The sequence below is a fragment of the Aphanomyces invadans genome (assembly GCF_000520115.1).
Source record: "Aphanomyces invadans strain NJM9701 unplaced genomic scaffold supercont1.4, whole genome shotgun sequence".
Lineage (NCBI taxonomy): Eukaryota > Oomycota > Saprolegniomycetes > Saprolegniales > Verrucalvaceae > Aphanomyces > Aphanomyces invadans.
In genome coordinates, this window is record NW_008580149.1 from 817,263 (window position 1) to 835,191 (window position 17,929).

Genomic DNA, 17,929 nt, shown 5'->3' on the forward strand with positions numbered 1-17,929 from the left:
AATTCCTCGTTCCTGGACGAGTTTGATCCACGCAGTGCGTACCTGGCCTGAGCCTTATCGCCTTTCCACGAGCAAATTGGTAGGAAAGCTGCTCGCTGTCGGCCCGAGCAACTGGACGTGGCCGTGAGTTGCCCCGCGCACAAGCGTTTACGAACCGTCGGCTCAACACCACCAGAGCAATAGAAACAGTAGAGACGCATCTACCTATCAATTTTACGGCGAAGTGGCCAGGCGGTACAACTACATGGTAGGGTCATACTATCTGTCCTTGGCTCCGTACATGACCAACGATCTGCGGTGACCAGAATTCAATATCTCTGGCACTCCTATCGTACATTATTGATGGGGGTGTGATTGCCCAGTTGTCTCTGCCCTCAGCAACCCTTTCTATGTCCACAACGCCGCCAAGGATTTCTGTGCCTCGTTCATTCAGCTCGTCATCCAACCTGAATATGATCATCGGCTATGCATGAAAGGCGACAGCATCGAGCCAGCCATCCGCCGTATGAGGCAGTTGTCATCAACTTGTTTCTTGTGGACTAGACAAGCCAGGGCATTGCCTACCATACCCTGCGGTGGCAAACTTCAAAATGGTGGGCATCTTCGACACGCAGTTCAACGCGCGCTGGGGTCGTTGCATGTTGTCTCTCCATTACTCGAACGGGTCGATCACGACGGCCTTGCTAACAAGACATTGTGGCCCATCAAGACCAGCTTCTGGCCTTTGTTTCTGTTTCTGGCTCCATTGGGGGAACACTGCTGCCTGAATGGTCTAGCTATACGTACGACGTCGACGCAAAGATCGGCCCTAATGAATCGATTGTCAGTACGTACGAGCCTTGGCCAGCCTAGCTTCAATACGTGAACCAGCGACTTGTTGCGTTGTCCAGACCAAATCGACTGTACCGGAACGCTTCCTCGCATTGGACCAAGGAAGACGCATGGTCAATGAGTGCCAGTCTCGGGAAGGGTTCCATCTGCAGGTATTCTGTGGCGACGTTTTGTGCGTGCCCAACCTCGAGTTGCTCCAGTGGCTCGGCGACGTGAAAAACCGAGCATCCTCTCGATATTGTACCATGCGAATCGCGTGCTTTTGAACGGCAATGGAGTGAATATACTTTACATTTTTACCGTGGTAGGTCGAGTTGTAGACGCTCAAGGCCTCGTAAAGCTTGTGTGTGATCATGGATTTGAGTCTTGGTGAGTCGCTCGGCATCTCCAATCCGTCGTCGTAATTGCTAGTCAAACAGACATGTTTCGGTTCCGGCACTTGCTGGCCAACAAGGCGCACCTTGAGTTCGGCTTTCTTCGCATGAAACTCGGCATGCAAGTCCTTCCACAGTCGGGCGTTTTTCGAGTCAAGGCGCGCGTGTGACATCGCTGCTTTCGGAGGCGATGGAGCCTTCTACAAATACAACGCGCTCAGCTGTGTTCACGTGGGCATATTGCACCAGTTGCCGCTGCTTGGGACTTGGTAAGTTCTTTGTGATGGGAGGTTTCACGTCGGGTAGGTCGCTGGCAGCTGCCACCTTTCTCCTGGGCGGGGATTGTGATGTGGTGTTGGGTTCAAAATCGTCTTCGTCGTCGACGAGATGGCAGCTGATGGATGGAGAGGACGTGAGAGTGGATGGCACTGCCTCTGGTACATCCTTATGCGGCAACGCGCGCGGCGGACTCGGCGGCGTTGGTAAATGAGCCAGACTGGAGGATGATCACACTTGACACAGGTGAAGGCTGACAAGCACGTACGTGTCGTGGAACAATGCGATGGTGCAGTCGGCAGCCTTCTTGGCCTCGATGATGAGACTGCCCAACTCGGCGAGCATGGATGTCCTTGCGTGCCCCTGCATCTCTGCGTTGGTCACGTAGCCGTACACATCTTCCAAGAGTCGCATTGCGTTCTCGAGGCGATCGATAGCTTGAGTCGCCAACGCCGGTGTCGTAATGCCAACTTCCGCCCTACGAATGCCCGTTCCATCACCCTTCCGTCGTAGGATTCGTCTTGACGCGGTTTTGTCGTCGCAAATACCTGACGTGCTGTCGTCCGTGAACAGGCAGTTCTACATCATACATGGCGAACGTTCGATGTGCCGTGGAAGACATACCTTCAAGCATCGTAGCTAATGGCAGCGTGCCGAAGATGCCTCGAATGTTGTCGCTGTTTGCATGCGGCGGGTCCTTGGCGAGGAAGCGGCCTCGCCGTGGCAATTCCATCGTCGGCGGGTGCTTGTTGATGTAACTGGGAGTTACGTGGGATACTTATTCCAATACGATTGGCTATAATTGCAGATTTTTAAGAGTGCTGATTGGCTTGAATTCAAATCTCCGGGCGGCCTCCAATCAAACACGAGTAAGTACAGAACAACAGATTTCATTTGCCGAGAATTCGCCGCCGCCGCCAGCGTCGCGTCGTATGGAGCACGTGCTGAGCGCGCTACGGTCCCATGGTAGGATGGCGGAAGCTGATGCGTCCTCCTTACTACGATGCTGCATCGAACTTAGAGTCCAAGATACGACTGTCCGGTGTCGGTGCCGCCGATCCGTTCGTAGACGACGAAGGATGGGAAGACTTGACGTCAGCTCTTGTGGGCTGCCTGACCGACAACAACTCGAAGGTGTCCCAAGGTAGCTTGAAGGTTCTCGCCAAGGTTGTTGCGAGTCCGAGAAAGTCGCCTGATGCGATCCGACCATGGTTTGGACAAGTCTGGGGTTCGCTGAAAGAAAAGATGGGCGACAGCAAGCTTCCCGTGCGTGAAGCCGCCACGGACCTCTTGCTGGTGTTCATGGAGAAACTTGGAATGAGTTCCGTGATGGATCGACTCAAGTTGTGCGCCGCTCACAAGAACTGGCGAACTCGCGAGCAGGTACAGCATCCATTGGACGTCGCGTTAAGGTAGTCAACCACCACGCACCCTCGTTTCAGATTCTGCTCGCCATGCTTTTGGCCATGGAACGATTCCGAGACGATCCGTATCGCCTATGTCTTGATGGCCTCGTCGACTTGGTATGCGCCGAACACTATATTCTGTCCGCCATTTCTCATCATGTGTCAGGCACTCAATCTTCTAGAAGACTCGACCAAGGAAGTTCGAGACGCCAGCATCAACGTTCTTGAGGCGCTCTACAAAATCCAAGGCCATACTCTCCTGGTACGCCCCTCGTCTTGTGCCCTGCTTTCGTCTCTCGACGATCCACTACACGGCGACTTGCATAGAGTGACCTTCAATCCAAACACATTCGAAACACACACATGCGCATGCTCTTGACGCGGTTTGGTGCCGATGTACGTTTTCCGATGACAGGATTGTCTCCGCTTTGTCGACCACATCTTGAATCGTGGGGCTGTGGTAGGACCTGAGCAGTTTGACGCTCTCAACCAAGCCGCGGACGTCCCCGCCGGCGTCGTCTCGATCGATTCAGTCACAATCCCCTCCGCGGGTAATAAAGCCGTCCAAAGCAGGGTCGTCGGTTGCCTCGACTGGTTCGTTGTCACTCTCGCCGTCGTCGTCGAAGCCCATGTCGACTTCCGTCGGCACCCACGTCAACCCCCTTCCAGCGGCATTCGGCTCCGCATTAAACCACGTTGTGTGCAAGTACTCGGAGCGAGAGGTGCGCGACCGCGTTTTCCTGCAAGGAGCGCATTTATGTGTATATGCATGCTGCCGTTCCTTGACGTGACTTCGTTGTGTGGTGGTGTGTGCATAGCCGCCACGATGCTTTTCTTCTTGACGCACCATCTACTGGAATATTCCACGTCTGGGCTCACATGTGGTTTTTTCCATAGCTCTTGATCGAGATGCAGCAGATCGCCCATGGCCTTGCGACCGGGACAGACTGGGCCAAACGCGTCGATGTATGTGCTGCATCGGCGAAAACCAATTTTGATGCCGTGACAACGTTGTCGAGAATCGAATATGTCTCACGTGTCTTCCCGTATATATTCATCAGGCGCTGCAACACTTGCAACGGATCGTGGCCAACGGCGGCGCCCAACTCGCCGTCTTTGTCACGTCGCTGCGGCCGCTGCGAGAGCCCATCTGCGAACAAGTAAGCGATCTTCGGTCTACTGTGTCGCGGGAAGCGTGTGCGACGATCACCACCCTGGCGACATGCATGGGGGACGACACATTCCATCCGTTTGTCGAATACTTTGTCGCGGCGCTGTTAAAAGCCACGTTCGTTACGATTCAAGTCATTTCGACATCGGCGGATGCGTGCTTGAAGAGTATTGTGCTGAGTGGGCGCGGGTCGGGGTACCCGAAGGCGCTGCCCAAGTACGTCGATCTCCAATCTTTTCGTTGCCGTGTGGCAACCTGTGCGACCTGCATCATCCGGAACGTTGTGACGTACACAGCGCACGTCGCCCGCGTGCCCTTTGCATCTCTTTGCAATGACTTGGAACGGACTCGCATCGATCGGATATGTTAGGTTTCTTGAAGGTGCAAAGGCAAGGAATCAAGTATTGCGCCTCCACTGTGTCGAGTACTTGACCCTCGCACTGAGCTGTTGGCACGTGAGCGTCCTGGACAAGTAGGATGCCGTTGGTGCATTGAAACGCATGATCGCATCGCTGATGGCGGTGTCTGACTTGCGGGGGTAGGTACATCGATTTGTTGGCGGCGCTCTTGCCTGTCATTATTCTCGACGCTCAAGCCGACGTTCGCGCGGCGGCGCGCAAGTGTTTTTGGGCATTTCACAGCCAATACGAGGTAACAACCGTGCTGATCGATCGTTAGTTGTCTTTCGATGGCACTTGCGTTTACCTTGTCCGAGTTTGTACATGTCGATGCTCGGAGCTCATGGTCGGTATGCGTAGACGAGAGCCCTCAACATCCTGTACAACCATTTGGACAGCTCCACGCAACGCCGCCTTCATGACGACAAAGACACAGCATTGGGTCTGGCTAAAGCTCTCAGTCCGCAAGATGGCGCAGGTGGTGGCTCTGCTCCTGGTTTGACATCGTGGTCGCTCCCATCACGGCAACCAAGCGTGGTCCAGACTCCAATTCCTCCACCAGTCCCTGCCACAACTTCTCTCAAAGTCGGCGCGCTCCGTGTGCAAAACTCCGATGCAGCGGCAGCTACCACGACTGTCGCGACCGCAGTGACCGGCGCGGCTCGTGTACTCAACCGCAAGTCGCTTCCAGCGAAGGACCCAGATGACCCGTCGGCCCCTGTGCGACTGACTGTGCAAGGCCCCCTCCGCGTGCTGAATCCTTCCCCTGCGCCGCCCGAAAATGTAGCCACTGCCGCTGTCTCAATTGGCGCCAAGCGCGTCGAAACCGGTGCCCCAGCAGCAAAACAATCCTCCGTGGTCACTTTACCAGCATCTTCGCGGTACGAGCTGCATTCTGGTCACTCCGACTCAGCTCCACCACCGCCTTCCCAGCCGCCAACGTCGTCGCAGACCCATGGCAGCTCGAACAAGCAACTCCGATCCGTGGACGAGAACAATATGGATGACGCGAAGGACGATATTGCGGTGGCAGGATTATTTGAAAAAGCCGATGATTCCTTGTGGCTGACAAGGCTCGAAGCGTTGGAGCGACTCGCCAAGCTCGTGGAGATGCGCAATCCAGCCAATGCACCCATCGTGACGAGTGCAAAGTTGCCCAAGTTGTTGCAGAAACGCGTCGGCGATTCGCATTATCGCGTCGTGCAAGCGGCATTGAAATTGACGCTGGTTGTGTTGACGTCGAGCACCGCTGGAAGGACCTCCTCGACAACAACCACAACAACCCTGTTGCCGTGGAAAACCATCTTGCCCAAGGTTTTCCTCAAGGCCGTCGACTCCAAAGACTCTGTCCGCGCCGCCGCCATCGCCGTGCTGGAAGCGTTTGCCGCCAACGTGGAGCCATCGGCGCTCGCGATGGCCGTTGTGTCGACCATGCTCGATGGAATCCCAGTCAAAGTCAAAGCCGTGGTGTTTCAATTCGTCGCCCCGCTCGTCCCCTCGGCAATCGATCTGTTTTCCAACGCAACGTTCCTGCGCAGCGTGGTCTTAAAAATCGTGCTCTTTGTCGAACAAGATGCAAGCTCGAGTGCGGCAACGACGGCGGCCGTGGGCAGCCTCATCAATGCGCTCTATAATTGCGTGGGGCCGTCCATGGCCGCCGTCGAATCGCAACTGCCTTCCAACAAAGTCATGTTGTTGCAACGATACCTGTCGACGAGCTCAGGTGCGAATACACCGTCGACCGAGCAAGGAGGTGCAACGACGTCGCTAAAGCGCAGCCGACTCGCGTTTGATGGAGAGACTGGCGCACCGTCACCGTTGCCAATCATGCCGCCCCAACATTCTCCCAGGCACTTGTTCGACAACAATCTCCACAGCACGAGATCCGACGCACCGCTTCTACAACGACCCACTGCCGACACCACTCGCAACGATACCGGACAGGACCGTGCCGACCAAGCACACATCAAGAGCTCCGAGTTTGAACGGGTTTTGGCAAGGCTAGAGTCCACCCACAACAACGCGAGCCACGACGATAAGCTCCATGCAACCGAGTCGGTACGTGAGCATGTCTCTACACGACATGCGCGTTCTCGGTCGGGCATCGTGGAGTTCGAAGGTGACGACGGTCATGTAGGTGGTTGTGCTCTTTCAACATGCGCCCGACGATCTTGTCGACGTATACTTGCCACAGACCATTCCTGCGCTGCTCGACGTCGCTCTCGAATGCGGGGGCTCGATCGAGTTTAACGTGGTTCAAGCGCGAGTGATGCAGACCATCCAAACCCTTGTGACCCACCATGCCCAAACGATCGCACGGCATCTCGAACCCATCGCGGTTCTCGTCCTGGAGAGATGCAGCGCGTCGCTGACGCCGTCATCGTTGATGGTGAGCACACATTCATGTTGTTCCGTGCCCCCATGGGTATATCAGCTGCGACATGTAGGCCCAGTACTTTGTGGACAAGACGTTGCAGCTATGCCTGTCGACCGTCGACGCGTTGGCGCGCCTCCACTTGCTCGTTCCGTTTGTGGTAGCGAGCTCCACGTCGCCGTCGTCGTCGGCATTGGATCTCCAAGTCGTGTTGAAATGCCTCCGCTTGGCCATGGAGCTTCTGGACATGCACACCGAGGGCATGTCGCGGCCGACGTTTGATAACACGGCAAAAGCTGTCGTCGCCGTACGTTGCGTGCAGCATTCGATGGCGTGTTCATTCTCGTGGTTGTAGTGCTTGAACCACGCAAACTCTGGGGTGCGCAAGAACGCGGTGGGGTGTTTAGTCGCACTCTACTTTCTCGGCGGCTCCAGTGCCTGTGCTGCGCACGTCGCAACATTGCCTCCACACCAGCAAAAGCTCATCGGGTTGTACATTGACAAGGCCCAGGCACAACAACACAGAGTCGCACACGACGTGGCTGGACCACGCCCCCATAGAAGCAGTCCACACCCAGCCACATAACATGGAGTTGCTATGACGAGGCCACGTGACTTGTGCAGAGTGCTTTCATTCCCAACTCGAGATGAACACGGATCACGATCACGATCGTCGGCGACGTCCGTTAGAACGGTAATTTGGTGTCGTATGGCCTTGGTGCGGCAACTGACCCATCATGTGGATGGATCGATCGGGTTACCCGACGTGATGAAACGAGGGATGCGGCTGCTGCCCAACTCTATGCAGCTCCGTGAGCGGCCGAGTTGTCGACGCACTGGACTACAAGCCTCGGCGTCGATGCATGCCCAGGACGAGTCGTACCCGAGCATAGACCCGCCATCGCGGTCGTCGTCACTGTCGTGGGGCACGGCGCGATCGTCCATCAAGTTGTTGTTCTGCACGGCCGAGCGCTGTTGGCCGAAGCGAGCCAAGGGGTCGTGCACGGGCGTCGACTTGGTCAGAAGAAACGCATTCTCGACTGGGTCGGTGGACCCCACGACAAACAAGTGGTCGTCGGGGACAGATTCGTCGGAGCGGCTCCATCGAGTCTTGAGCGTCTGCCTTTCGAGTTCATGGCCGGTCCCCGCGCTGGTCACGTCGGGTCCGATGGAGGCCGCGTCGGCAGACTAGTCGGATGAACGAATGCCTCAGCTTCGTCCACGAATCGCACCCCCGCCTCTCAAATCCATTCGCCAGCCACGAGTCGAGATAGTTTTCAGACTTGCCCAGCAACAATCATGCACAGAGATCATGTTGGGACGTCCCAAAGACAACGCCACGATTCCCCGTACCGGCGTGCGTCGCGGTCCAGCAGTCTTTGCCCTTGGCTTCATCTTCTTGGCACATGCGACGGACGACGTGGACGGCATGGCGAGGCACTCAACGACACCAAATCGCTTGGTCACGTTGACGGGCATCGCACTGCTGGATTGTGGACGGCGGGCGGACATGGGTTTCTGCGGCCTGAGTGGAGCGGTCGTTCGAGTGGCGGATGCTGCCGTCGTGGTCATCGCTGCGGACGAGCTGTTGTGCTGCTGGTCGATCAGGTCCTTGTAGTCGAGGACGAGCTCCCTCGACACGTCCTGTGGTTCAACAGTAGGGTTCGTACGCGTGGGATGCTGTCTAGCGATGCAGCATGCACACCACCTGCTGGCGGCGTATTTCGTTGAGGATCGCGCCGTTCTCTGCCTTCAAGTTGGCGACTTCGGTTAGAAACGGGCCTTTCATGTCGACAATGTCCCGGCGGGTCGCATCGCACATGATGCCGAGCGCATGGAGCTTTTGTTCGAGCGCAGACAATGCCTGACTCGTACACCGCACCATCCCTTCCACCGTTTTGGTGTGCTCGGCGGCAACCTGCCGACTCACACAGCCGTCAGTGTTACACGTGAGAGCCCAGCACCACGCCATGGCGCGGTGAAGTCGTGGCGGCGGTCGCGGCCAAGAGGCGTCGACCGCCGGGGTGCCAGGTGCATGCGATCGACACGTACATATTGGTTTCGCTTGATCATGTCGCGGAGGTGGTCGGTTTCTTTCCCCATCGCCTTCATCTACCACGATTCGTTCACGATCGCATGGTCAAGTCGTTCATACTGATGCCGCCACTTTTTTGTCGCACGACTCTTGGAGAATGGTCGACGCGTCCGACTTAAAGTCGTCGACAGCCGCCACGGCCAACGCTGCCGTGTCTTGGGCCTGCGACGCATCCATCAATATGGTGATGTCGCTCTTTGCAACGAGCTGGCACATGCGTACCCGGCGGAGCATCTCTGCGAACTCGTGCTGCTTGGCCTCCAACGTCCTGAACATCTACATCATCGACGCCGCTCCGATCACACCGATTCGGTCCATGGACGTGTGTGCAGTTGGAGGCCGTCGCAACAGGACCAAGCAAGTCGCACCTTGACGTCGGCAGCGTGGGCTTTGTCGACTTCGGCGGCAATCGCTGCGGACACATCGACCTGCGACTTGGATGCTTCTTGTTGGACTGCATCGATCGAGCTTTGCATCGACGCTACACGAGTTGCGAGATGAATTTTTCACATATTCGCACACCACGACAAGCGCGAACAACTACTCTACAACCGACGGCGCGCGTACCGAGCTTCTCGTGGAGTTTGGCAGTGGCCTCGTTCGACGCAACAGTCTCGGCATGCACCGCGTTGAGTGCCGCCTCAAACGTGCGAAATGTCGTGTGGTCGTCGGTGCGGAAGAATGCCGCGGCGTCGGGAGGCGATCCTCCCGCCGTCTTTTTCTCGACCGCCTTGACGCGGTCACACAGAAATAAATGGTCGTGCTTGGCCGCTTCGATGGTGGTCAGTGCCCCCAACATGCGCTTTTCGTTCACGTCCATGAGCCCCTGGACGACGCGGACGTCGCGTTCGACGTGCAGCGCAAACGATGTAAACATATCCTTGAGCATTTGCTCGAGGGCGACACGCACTTTGCCCATCGTGCCCACATGCGCCTGCAACGAGGCGCTGTCAAGACATCGTCAAGAGTCGGTGGTACGTCGAATGCCGAGATGTCGAGCTTTTTCAAATGGATCGTGTCCACGAGCGTGAGATCCGCCTTGGCTGCGATCGCCTAACACGACAGGTAAACATTTCCTCGGTCACGACGGCCAGAGCGCCGTACGTCCATCAGGTCCGCCCGCAGCTTTGCGACCTCGGCAGGCACTGACGTCGTTGACGCCTGCACAAGTCAGGTCGACGTGGGTGCCACCATGTTGGACGGCACACACACACACCTTGAGCGCCAGCCCGGCGTCCAGTTGCGGATGCGTCACAAACCGCTTCCGGTCGTCGGCGGCGGCCTTGGCCAGGTCCAGCAGCATGCGCTCGTTCCGCTGCAGGTCGGCGACGTGCTGCTTGAGTCGAACGATCTCGTCCCACATGTGCATCGAATCTACCGTCGTCATCGGATGCTTCCTCGCATGCTGCCAACACGTCGGACGTACCTGCCACCGACATGGTGGCGACGTTGGTGAAACTGCGCATCCAAGAAAAGGTTGCCGTTACTGGACTTGATGGCGCGCGCCATGCGTGACCGAGGGCAAGACAAGTTGCCATCGCACGGATGTTGGCTCTGGCTGGACATGCGGCGACTGTTGCGCCAGTTGGCCCTCTCGACGACACCGGAGGACGGCGGATTACTGGAACAAAGGTTTCGTCTGAAAGCATGCAGATGAGCGGAGGCGCCGCCAGAACATGATGCGCGCCACCAACAATACGTCTTTGTTGCACGTCCACGCAGCATCGTGTGGATCGTGTCATGAAGGTCCGCTTCGACCGACATTTTGGAGCCTTTCGTTGCCTCGCTGCACGCGACAAGGCACGCAGCGCACGATGTTGTTGATCAATCGTTTTCATTCACTCGTTACTTGTCGCGCTTCTGACGCTTGGACGCGCGCAATGTCTGGAAAAACTCTTGAATGTCTTCGGCTTTGACGGTTTGACCGGACGCGGCAAACCCGGCCAAGTATTCCTTTAATGACGTTGCCATGTGATCGTACCCGATGGCCATTTCCACTTGCTGCTCATGGGATAACCCTGTTTGGAACGCCTTCACGGATGCGTCGTCGGTCGACGTCGTGGCCGCTTTGGCCTCGTACGCCAGCAACGAGTCGGACTCGTCCAGCAAAAAACGGCACCCCAGCGACTCGTACAACTCGACACATGTGTCGCACTGGCACAGTGTGCCGCGCCAGCCTTGGGTCCAGAAGGTGGGCGTTGCCGGGGACGGCGGCGACACCGTCGCCGTCATTCGACAGACACCAGACGCAGCTTGATCTGTCGGTGCGGAGGAAGCGCCGCTGACTGCGTAGTTGTACAAGAACGCATGCGACGCCATGCACGATCGACACACCATCTCGTCAAAGTCGGTGTCCAGCACCGCGGCATTCGTGGCTGAATCTAGAGACATGATATGAGCAAACTACGCGTAACGGTGCATCGGACGATGGAGTGAACCTTCGAAGAGATGCTCTTCGTGGAACCAGTCTTCGCAAACGATGCACTGAATCATGATCTGCGTGCCTCGTCATGAGGAAACATTTGATAGATGGCTCGACGGAAGCATGGAAGGAAGCAAATTACCTCGGGGGTTGTTCGGTCTGGATCAGGATACGGTCGATGACACGAGCAGTACCGACCGTGGAAGTTCTGGCTGTACGCGTTCTCTTTGTTCAGAGGATCCTTGCCTTCGTACAGTTTGCATGGCGCGTCTACATGATGCGTCCGCCACGGTGATTTCCACTGACACCGTTCGAGTGCGACGCATGGACGAATTACCTTGGTTGAACTTGGAGTTGCCACAGTCACATCGAAAGTGGCGCTTCGTGTATAACTCGACTAGTTCGTGGTCGGTATGACATGTCAAACTGCACGCCTACACGATCGCGCAAGTCAAGAAGGGTTGGATTCAAAGCACATACCAAGCACAGACCGGCAGGCTCGTCAGTCTTGCACGTTAGGCACGCAAACAACGCTTGGCGGACGTAACCATCAGGGAACGAGCAATGGGTAGCACTGGCATCTCCCAAGACAGCGTTGGCTGTGTGCACGAGCTCTGTGTCTTGTTCGAGTACTTCCTGCAGCGTCACTTCGACTTCCTCGTTATCTCCTGTTGCGGCCATTGCCATCTCCCGCCCAAAATGGCACTGGTGCGAATTTGACCGGATACCAACCGGAAGAAGGATAATTTCCTGGTGGATAATTCCAAACGATCCAGAACAAGGCAATTCCCCTCTCTATGGTGCCACAATCTGGGTTCAAAATTGTCGAGCTTTTTTGGGATGAAATCCTAGAAATTCCTTCATTGGGACGATTTTCTATCTTGAACAGCCACTGCATGGCTGAAACGGCACGTGGAAAGCGCGAAACAAACTACCGCCGGCCCCTCCGCGGACGCCGCCATGTTGCAAGGCTTTCAACCGGCCTCGTTCGGGTCTGTGGGAGTGTCCAAGCCTCATGCAAATGCAGGGAATCGCATCACGTACTTGAACAGCGCCACGTTGAACCGATCCCAGCACTTTCGAGGCAACCGCATCCACACCGCCAAGTACACCCTCCTCACATTCGTCCCCAAAAACTTGTTTGAACAGTTCCGCCGTGTTGCGAATATCTACTTCCTCGTCCTCAGCGTGCTCACGTCGATGCCATTCTCGCCGAAGAACCCCGTGTCGCTAATTGGGACGTTCATGGCGGTCCTCATGTTCTCCGCTGCAAAAGAAGCATACGAAGACTACATGCGGCACCTCTCGGACGCCGACATCAACACACGCAGCGTCGATGTCGTCGACGTCTCGTTGTGCTCTTCTGCGACGCCGCCACCACCGCAGATGTCCCCGTCGAACCTCGACAGTCCGTCGCCGTCCCTCACGCTCCCGCTGCTCCAGTTCCCTCTCAAAACCCTCCAATGGCATCAACTTGAGGTTGGAGACCTCGTGCTGCTTCGCAAAAACGACGAAGTGCCAGCCGACTGCCTCCTCCTCGCCACGTCCGACACCGACAGCGGCGTCTGCTCCATCGACTCGGCCAACTTGGATGGCGAAAGTTCGTTGAAGACATTGTACGCCGTCCACGGTGGGCTTCCCCTTGACGCGATCCCGTCCCTTCGCGGCCGCGTCGAGCACGAGTCCCCAAGTCCGTCCCTCGCGTCCTTCCGCGGCACGTTGCACGTTGGCACCGCGGCTCCCGTGCTCCTCACGTACGTACAAACGGAAGCCGTCATTCGCGTGACACAACGGTCTCGGTAGATTGAACCAACTTCTTCTTCGTGGATGCAGCATCCGCCACACCAAGTGGGCGGTCGGCGTCGTCCTGTATGCCGGCCATGACACCAAGTCGTTTCTGAACGGAAGCGCGCCGCCGTACAAGAGCAGTACCGTCATGCACACCATGAACCGGTGCCTCTACTTTGTCTTTTTCGTCCAAGGTCCTCTCGCTCGACTCTTCTTCCGTTTTCGTCCGTGGTGTGCAGCGTGACGTCCTCTGTGTGTGTGTGCATGCGGGCCCCTCGACGGATGTCTGCATCCACGTGCTTCCGTCCTTGCCGGAGGGGCGTTGCAGCTCTCGCCAAGGTAGCCCAGCCACGTCGTTTGGGTTGTCGTGTGCCTCTGCATATTTGGTGGCCATTCTCGCGTCGAACTGGGTTTCGTGTATCGACGTCCATGCGGTCTCGAGCGACGTGCTTCCATCCCGTTTCGATGCCCCACACGTTGCTCGACAACGTTGTGGCGGATTCGCTCGGGACTGGTTTCGCGGGCGTGGCGCCGCCCAACGTCGTTTGCGAAAACGACGGGCTGCTCCACTCGTTGGAAAGCAAATTGGACGTGTCCATGGTGATGTGCGTTTGATGTGTGCGCGGCGGGTCGTTCTTGTCTGGCGCGATAATCCTCTTGTCGCTAACGGACACGGTAGGGCTGCTCTGCACGATCAATGCGATCGCCATGCTCACGTGGTCGCATGCGTCCCGAACGCCGTACCTGTCGACATTCAACGATACAACCACGTCGATCGTGTCGCCGAACGGCGGCCAAGGCTACCTCACGTTCCTCGTTGCGTATTCCAACTTGATTCCGATTTCGCTGTACGTCGGGATCGAAGTCGTCAAGTTGATTCAAAAGTACTTGATCGAGCACGACGCTGACATGGCGGTCTGCGTGGTTGCACCGAAGACTGCCATGACGCCGTCCATGTCGATGCTCGACCCGGTCCCGGGAATATCCACGTCGGCGGCTCCTACCGCGGCGCCAATGCTCACGTCGTTTGCAAAGTGCCGCACGTCCAACCTCGTCGAAGAACTTGGCCAAGTTGAGCTCGTCTTTACCGACAAAACGGGCACCCTCACGTGCAACGAAATGGTGTTTTCGGCGTGCGCGATCGTCGGCATGCCGCGCGCGTTCGCGTTCGACTCGCTTCCGATCAAGGCGTCCAGTGTATCCACGGCGTCGGCTGCGCCGCCGCCAACGTCCGCATGCGGGTCACATCGCCTCCATCTCCCCAACCTCCTGATTCCTCGGCTCTCGGCCAGTGCGGGCCCGCGTGCGCTAGGCAGCACCAACAACTGCGCGAGCGAAAGCACGATCGTGGATGTGCAGTTGACGTCGCCAAAGAAGCAGTTTCCACTGGAAGGATCGGACGCGTGGACGAGTCTGTACGACTCGAGGCACCCCAACCGCACGCGCCAAATGGACTTTTGGCTCTGCCTGGCGCTGTGCCACTCGGTCGCGCCCGAACTCGACGAAGACGACCCGACCAACGTCATGGCGATTCGATACCAAGCGTCGAGTCCCGACGAAGGGGCCATGGTCGCGGCCGCACGCCAAATGGGGTACGCTCCATCGAGGTGGTGGTCCGAGTTGCGTTTTGTGTGCGTTGTCGGCAAGAAGGAGCTCGACTTTTGTCGTCCATGTGCGGCCATGTTGTCACAACGTTCCATTAGGATCGTGTTCAAATGCAGAAGCGCAGCGTCCGTGACGGTGTGGAACCGCGCGACGCACGCCGAAGAAACGTACCGCGTGTTGAACGTGCTCGAGTTTCACAGCGCACGGCGGCGCATGTCGATTGTGGTGCGGGCGCCAGACGGACGCCTTCGGCTGTTTGTCAAGGGCGCCGACGCGGCCATTCTCAAACGGCTCGCCACCTCTGCGCAGCCTCCGTCCAACGATGACGACGACGACGACGGCGGCGGCGGCGGCGGCGAGACCACCACCAGCGCCAACGACCCGGCGTCCCCGCACCACGTCGCATGGATCACGCAGCACCTCACTGAATACTCGGAGAAAGGCCTCCGGACGCTGTGTGTCGCCGTGCGCAACCTGGACCAGGCCACCTACGATGCATGGAGCACGACGTATCAAGCCGCCAACATGATTCACGACCCGGACCTTCGCGAGTCGCATGTGGCGTCGGCGAGAAATGCCATCGAACGCGACCTCCACGTACGTCGGCGGCACAATGCGGCGGCGGCGTCGTTCGTCTTGACGTGAAGGATGTAGCTGCTGGGCATGACCGCAATCGAGGACCGACTGCAAGACGGCGTCCCGGACACGATCGAGCAGCTCCTGGCCGCCGGCATCCGCGTCTGGGTGCTCACGGGCGACAAGGAAGAGACTGCAATCAACGTCGGCCACGCGTGCAACGTGCTGCGTCCGACGTCGCGCGTCCACCGGTTGAGCAAGTACAAATCGGAGAGCGACATGTACGAATTCTTGGCGGAACTGGTCGACGGGATGACGTGCACCAATGCGCCGCGTCCGACATCCCGACCGCCGCCACCCGTGGCGACCATCTCGGCCAAGATGACGCAAGACGTGATGGTTCTCGACGGCGACGCGTTGGCGCTGGCGATGCTGCCGTCGACTCGGCAAGTCTTTATCGGGGCGGCCATGCGCTGTCGAGCATGCATCTGCTGCCGCGTGTCGCCAAAGCAGGTCGGGTGGACACATGACCCATGGAAACGTCATCTCACACAATCCACAATGGTGTAGAAAGCGCAAGTCGTCCAACTCGCGCGCGACCACGTGTCCGTCGTCACGTTGGCGATCGGGGACGGCGCAAACGACGTGAGCATGATTCAAGCCGCGCATTTGGGCATTGGCATCTGCGGGCATGAAGGCACGCAGGCGGTTCGGGCGTCCGACTACTCGATTGCGCAGGTACGTGCATCGAGGGCATGATGTGTACACGACCGACGCGGCATTAGTTTCGATTCCTCCGCAAGCTTCTGTTTGTCCATGGGGCGTGGGCCTACCATCGCGTGTGCAAGTTTATCTTGTTTTACTTTTACAAAAACATGCTGGTCGTGTTCACCGAGTACTGGTTTGCGTGGTCGAGTGGGTTCTCGGGCCAGATCTACTTTCCCGACATGCTCTCGCTCGCGTACAACGCGCTCTTTACGTCGTACCCGTGCGTCGCCGGGTTTTCGCTGGACCAGGTGCGCTCCATCGACCATTGACGACTTGATGGGTCATGTGTAGCATGTCGCGATGCCGGCCATGCTCAAGCTCCCCAAGCTCTACCAACTCGGCCAGCTGCGCCAGAGTTACAACGAATCCGTCTTTGTGCTCCACGTCGTGCTCGCGATGTACCATGCCGCGCTGTGCTACTTTATCCCGCAGTGTCTGTTGGCCCACGACGTCGTGGTTGGCCAGTGGGCCGTCAGCATTGCGTCCTTTGCATGTGTCATTGTGGTCGTCACGATTCGCATGCTGACACAAGTGCAGTGCTTCACCCGCGTGGTGGTGTGGGTGACGGGTTTCAGCATCGTTGTCGACTTTGGCGCGATGCTCGTCCTGTCGACGCCGACCATGGCCCGCGTCTTGCAGGTACACCGTCGGGACGATGGTCCGGTCGTGACTGAAGGACTCGGTCGTTGTAGCCCCAGGCCCATTCGGTCATGTTTGTGCTCGTCATGGAACCTCGGTTCTACCTCGCGCTCGTCCTGACGTCGACTGTGAGTTTTCTCACCGACTTGGCTGCCCATTACATCCAGCGGCAGTGTGCCCCGACCCCACAAGACATTGCGAACGAGCTCCACTTCGATCCGTCGCTGGCGAAACCTGGCTTGGCCACTTCCTCGGGGCTCCACAACATCATTCAACCCATGCAGTAGTCGCCAAAGCGCACGTGAACCTGGGAACGCATGAAAAAGGTATGTTGCGCATGGACGGTGCCAAGTTGCCGAAACGGAGCCAACGCAGGTCGCTCGGTGCTTCAAACGCACGCGCTGCGCGTCCACGATTGTTTTAAGTGCTGTCGAGGTCGAGCCACAGTGGTGGACACTCGCATGGATGACGTGCCTCGATACCGCGCACCTTTGGAACACACGTCGAATTGAACAAAGTGCCTTAACATGGTCCTATACATATGAAAACTATGGGCGTCGACGCGTGCTTCATGACGAGGCGGCTGTCGGATGGGCGGGGGTATACGTTTCGATCGACTTGCCGGCGGCGCGCTCGGCTTCCTTTTGGGTGTATTGTTCCTGCGCTACGTCCTTCATGCGGCGTTTGTGAACCTTGGATGCAATGTGGACGTCGCGGGCGTTGGCTGTGATAAAGTGGCGGCCGCACGGGGTGCAGTAGTATTGGCCGAGACCAGGCAGGTCTTCGTCCAATTCAAACGTCATCTTCACGCCCGTTTCTTCCTCCTTCTTCAGGTCATCCTGGATCTGATCGATGTCGCGCGATCGGCTTTTGGTCGCATGCGCGCGCTTGTATCCCTTCTTCTTGCAGTGCGCTCCCTTCTTCCGCGTCGTCGGCCCTGCCATCGCCGCTGTCTTGTTGGTTCTGGCCGTCGCCGCGGGTCAACTTGTCGTTGATTGGACGATTCGTGACCAATCGTACGGGCGGGGGGACATCCGGATGTGAGCGCGTGGAACTTGGCGAGGAGGGGTGACCTGGAACGCGTATCCGGATAGACCAGTGGGTGGAAACCTGTCAGAATGCATATCCGCCCCGGGCTGAATATCGCATTCGAGTGACTTTCTCGAACATCGGCAACTCCGCCTTGATTATTACTGGATGTTTGTA

The 17,929-nt window shown here is 57.6% G+C and overlaps 6 protein-coding genes across 17 annotated transcripts; 2 read left to right on the top strand and 4 right to left on the bottom strand.

The window, feature by feature from the left end:
- Positions 1 to 1,091: 1,091 nt before the first annotated feature.
- On the bottom strand, positions 1,092 to 2,240 carry H310_02738 (hypothetical protein). Its single transcript, XM_008866348.1, has 6 exons — positions 2,106 to 2,240; positions 2,030 to 2,060; positions 1,750 to 1,959; positions 1,452 to 1,701; positions 1,292 to 1,405; positions 1,092 to 1,238 (listed from the first exon to the last, which is right to left on the bottom strand). Exons 1-6 carry the CDS (start codon positions 2,212 to 2,214, stop codon positions 1,128 to 1,130), a joined length of 825 nt encoding a protein of 274 aa, XP_008864570.1. The 5' UTR covers positions 2,215 to 2,240; the 3' UTR covers positions 1,092 to 1,127.
- Positions 2,241 to 2,377: 137 nt separating this feature from the next.
- On the top strand, positions 2,378 to 7,440 carry H310_02739. Of its 2 annotated transcripts, none has more exons than XM_008866350.1 (14): positions 2,378 to 2,447; positions 2,503 to 2,864; positions 2,924 to 3,004; positions 3,054 to 3,149; positions 3,215 to 3,283; positions 3,352 to 3,609; positions 3,785 to 3,853; positions 3,949 to 4,274; positions 4,429 to 4,530; positions 4,601 to 4,709; positions 4,817 to 6,514; positions 6,594 to 6,845; positions 6,891 to 7,137; positions 7,186 to 7,440. In XM_008866350.1, the coding sequence occupies exons 1-13, from the start codon at positions 2,414 to 2,416 to the stop codon at positions 7,110 to 7,112; spliced, it is 3,678 nt and encodes a 1,225-aa protein (XP_008864572.1). In that variant the 5' UTR covers positions 2,378 to 2,413; the 3' UTR covers positions 7,113 to 7,137; positions 7,186 to 7,440. The 2 variants fall into 2 exon arrangements, with proteins under 2 accessions (XP_008864572.1, XP_008864571.1); XM_008866349.1 differs by having other exon boundaries at positions 2,380 to 2,447; positions 6,904 to 7,137.
- On the bottom strand, positions 6,824 to 10,423 carry H310_02740 (hypothetical protein). 4 transcript variants are annotated; one of them, XM_008866351.1, is made up of 13 exons: positions 10,352 to 10,423; positions 10,142 to 10,299; positions 10,030 to 10,086; positions 9,904 to 9,978; positions 9,493 to 9,859; positions 9,294 to 9,406; positions 9,148 to 9,201; positions 8,986 to 9,087; positions 8,883 to 8,942; positions 8,539 to 8,748; positions 8,184 to 8,474; positions 7,714 to 8,018; positions 6,824 to 7,630 (listed from the first exon to the last, which is right to left on the bottom strand). In XM_008866351.1, the coding sequence occupies exons 1-13, from the start codon at positions 10,389 to 10,391 to the stop codon at positions 7,588 to 7,590; spliced, it is 1,875 nt and encodes a 624-aa protein (XP_008864573.1). In that variant the 5' UTR covers positions 10,392 to 10,423; the 3' UTR covers positions 6,824 to 7,587. The 4 variants fall into 4 exon arrangements, with proteins under 4 accessions (XP_008864573.1, XP_008864575.1, XP_008864574.1 ...); XM_008866353.1 differs by having other exon boundaries at positions 7,714 to 8,474; XM_008866352.1 differs by having other exon boundaries at positions 10,142 to 10,423.
- Positions 10,424 to 10,609: 186 nt separating this feature from the next.
- On the bottom strand, positions 10,610 to 12,041 carry H310_02741 (hypothetical protein). The gene is made up of 5 exons (XM_008866355.1): positions 11,828 to 12,041; positions 11,685 to 11,781; positions 11,490 to 11,617; positions 11,364 to 11,421; positions 10,610 to 11,306 (listed from the first exon to the last, which is right to left on the bottom strand). Exons 1-5 carry the CDS (start codon positions 12,032 to 12,034, stop codon positions 10,771 to 10,773), a joined length of 1,026 nt encoding a protein of 341 aa, XP_008864577.1. The 5' UTR covers positions 12,035 to 12,041; the 3' UTR covers positions 10,610 to 10,770.
- Positions 12,042 to 12,246: 205 nt separating this feature from the next.
- On the top strand, positions 12,247 to 17,708 carry H310_02742 (hypothetical protein). 8 transcript variants are annotated; one of them, XM_008866361.1, is made up of 10 exons: positions 12,247 to 13,101; positions 13,151 to 13,329; positions 13,815 to 14,727; positions 14,839 to 15,337; positions 15,395 to 15,829; positions 15,887 to 16,054; positions 16,102 to 16,332; positions 16,376 to 16,723; positions 16,777 to 17,049; positions 17,099 to 17,708. In XM_008866361.1, the coding sequence occupies exons 1-9, from the start codon at positions 12,308 to 12,310 to the stop codon at positions 17,008 to 17,010; spliced, it is 3,801 nt and encodes a 1,266-aa protein (XP_008864583.1). In that variant the 5' UTR covers positions 12,247 to 12,307; the 3' UTR covers positions 17,011 to 17,049; positions 17,099 to 17,708. The 8 variants fall into 8 exon arrangements, with proteins under 8 accessions (XP_008864583.1, XP_008864579.1, XP_008864582.1 ...); XM_008866357.1 differs by having other exon boundaries at positions 13,815 to 15,337; XM_008866360.1 differs by having other exon boundaries at positions 16,102 to 16,723.
- Positions 17,227 to 17,709, bottom strand: H310_02743 (hypothetical protein). Its single transcript, XM_008866364.1, has one exon. The coding sequence runs from the start codon at positions 17,665 to 17,667 to the stop codon at positions 17,293 to 17,295; it is 375 nt and encodes a 124-aa protein (XP_008864586.1). The 5' UTR covers positions 17,668 to 17,709; the 3' UTR covers positions 17,227 to 17,292.
- Between the last annotated feature and the right edge of the window lie 220 nt (positions 17,710 to 17,929).

Bases quoted from the DNA above. Each gene is read 5' to 3' on its own strand.
- H310_02738 (XM_008866348.1), bottom strand. From the start codon at position 2,214: ATGGAATTGCCACGGCGAGGCCGCTTCCTCGCCAAGGACCCGCCGCAT. The intron at 1,406-1,451 runs GTGCAATATGCC...TTGTATTTGTAG, and splicing joins GTCCCAAGCAGCGGCAACTG to AAGGCTCCATCGCCTCCGAA. The intron at 1,239-1,291 runs GTGCGCCTTGTT...CTGTTTGACTAG, and splicing joins CGAAGAAAGCCGAACTCAAG to CAATTACGACGACGGATTGG.
- H310_02739 (XM_008866349.1), top strand. From the start codon at position 2,414: ATGGAGCACGTGCTGAGCGCGCTACGGTCCCATG. The intron at 2,448-2,502 runs GTAGGATGGCGG...CATCGAACTTAG, and splicing joins GAGCGCGCTACGGTCCCATG to AGTCCAAGATACGACTGTCC. The intron at 2,865-2,923 runs GTACAGCATCCA...CCCTCGTTTCAG, and splicing joins ACTGGCGAACTCGCGAGCAG to ATTCTGCTCGCCATGCTTTT.
- H310_02740 (XM_008866351.1), bottom strand. From the start codon at position 10,391: ATGCGCAGTTTCACCAACGTCGCCACCATGTCGGTGGCAG. The intron at 9,407-9,492 runs GTACGCGCGCCG...CAACTCGTGTAG, and splicing joins CAAACTCCACGAGAAGCTCG to CGTCGATGCAAAGCTCGATC. The intron at 8,943-8,985 runs GTATGAACGACT...GAATCGTGGTAG, and splicing joins ACAAAAAAGTGGCGGCATCA to ATGAAGGCGATGGGGAAAGA.
- H310_02741 (XM_008866355.1), bottom strand. From the start codon at position 12,034: ATGGCAATGGCCGCAACAGGAGATAACGAGGAAGTCGAAGTGACGCTG. The intron at 11,782-11,827 runs GTATGTGCTTTG...GCGATCGTGTAG, and splicing joins AGCCTGCCGGTCTGTGCTTG to GCGTGCAGTTTGACATGTCA. The intron at 11,307-11,363 runs GTTCACTCCATC...TCATGTCTCTAG, and splicing joins CGAAGAGCATCTCTTCGAAG to ATTCAGCCACGAATGCCGCG.
- H310_02742 (XM_008866356.1), top strand. From the start codon at position 12,308: ATGTTGCAAGGCTTTCAACCGGCCTCGTTCGGGTCTGTGGGAGTGTCC. The intron at 13,102-13,150 runs GTACGTACAAAC...CGGTCTCGGTAG, and splicing joins GCGGCTCCCGTGCTCCTCAC to ATTGAACCAACTTCTTCTTC. The intron at 16,055-16,101 runs GTACGTGCATCG...ACGCGGCATTAG, and splicing joins CCGACTACTCGATTGCGCAG to TTTCGATTCCTCCGCAAGCT.
- H310_02743 (XM_008866364.1), bottom strand. From the start codon at position 17,667: ATGGCAGGGCCGACGACGCGGAAGAAGGGAGCGCACTGCAAGAAGAAG.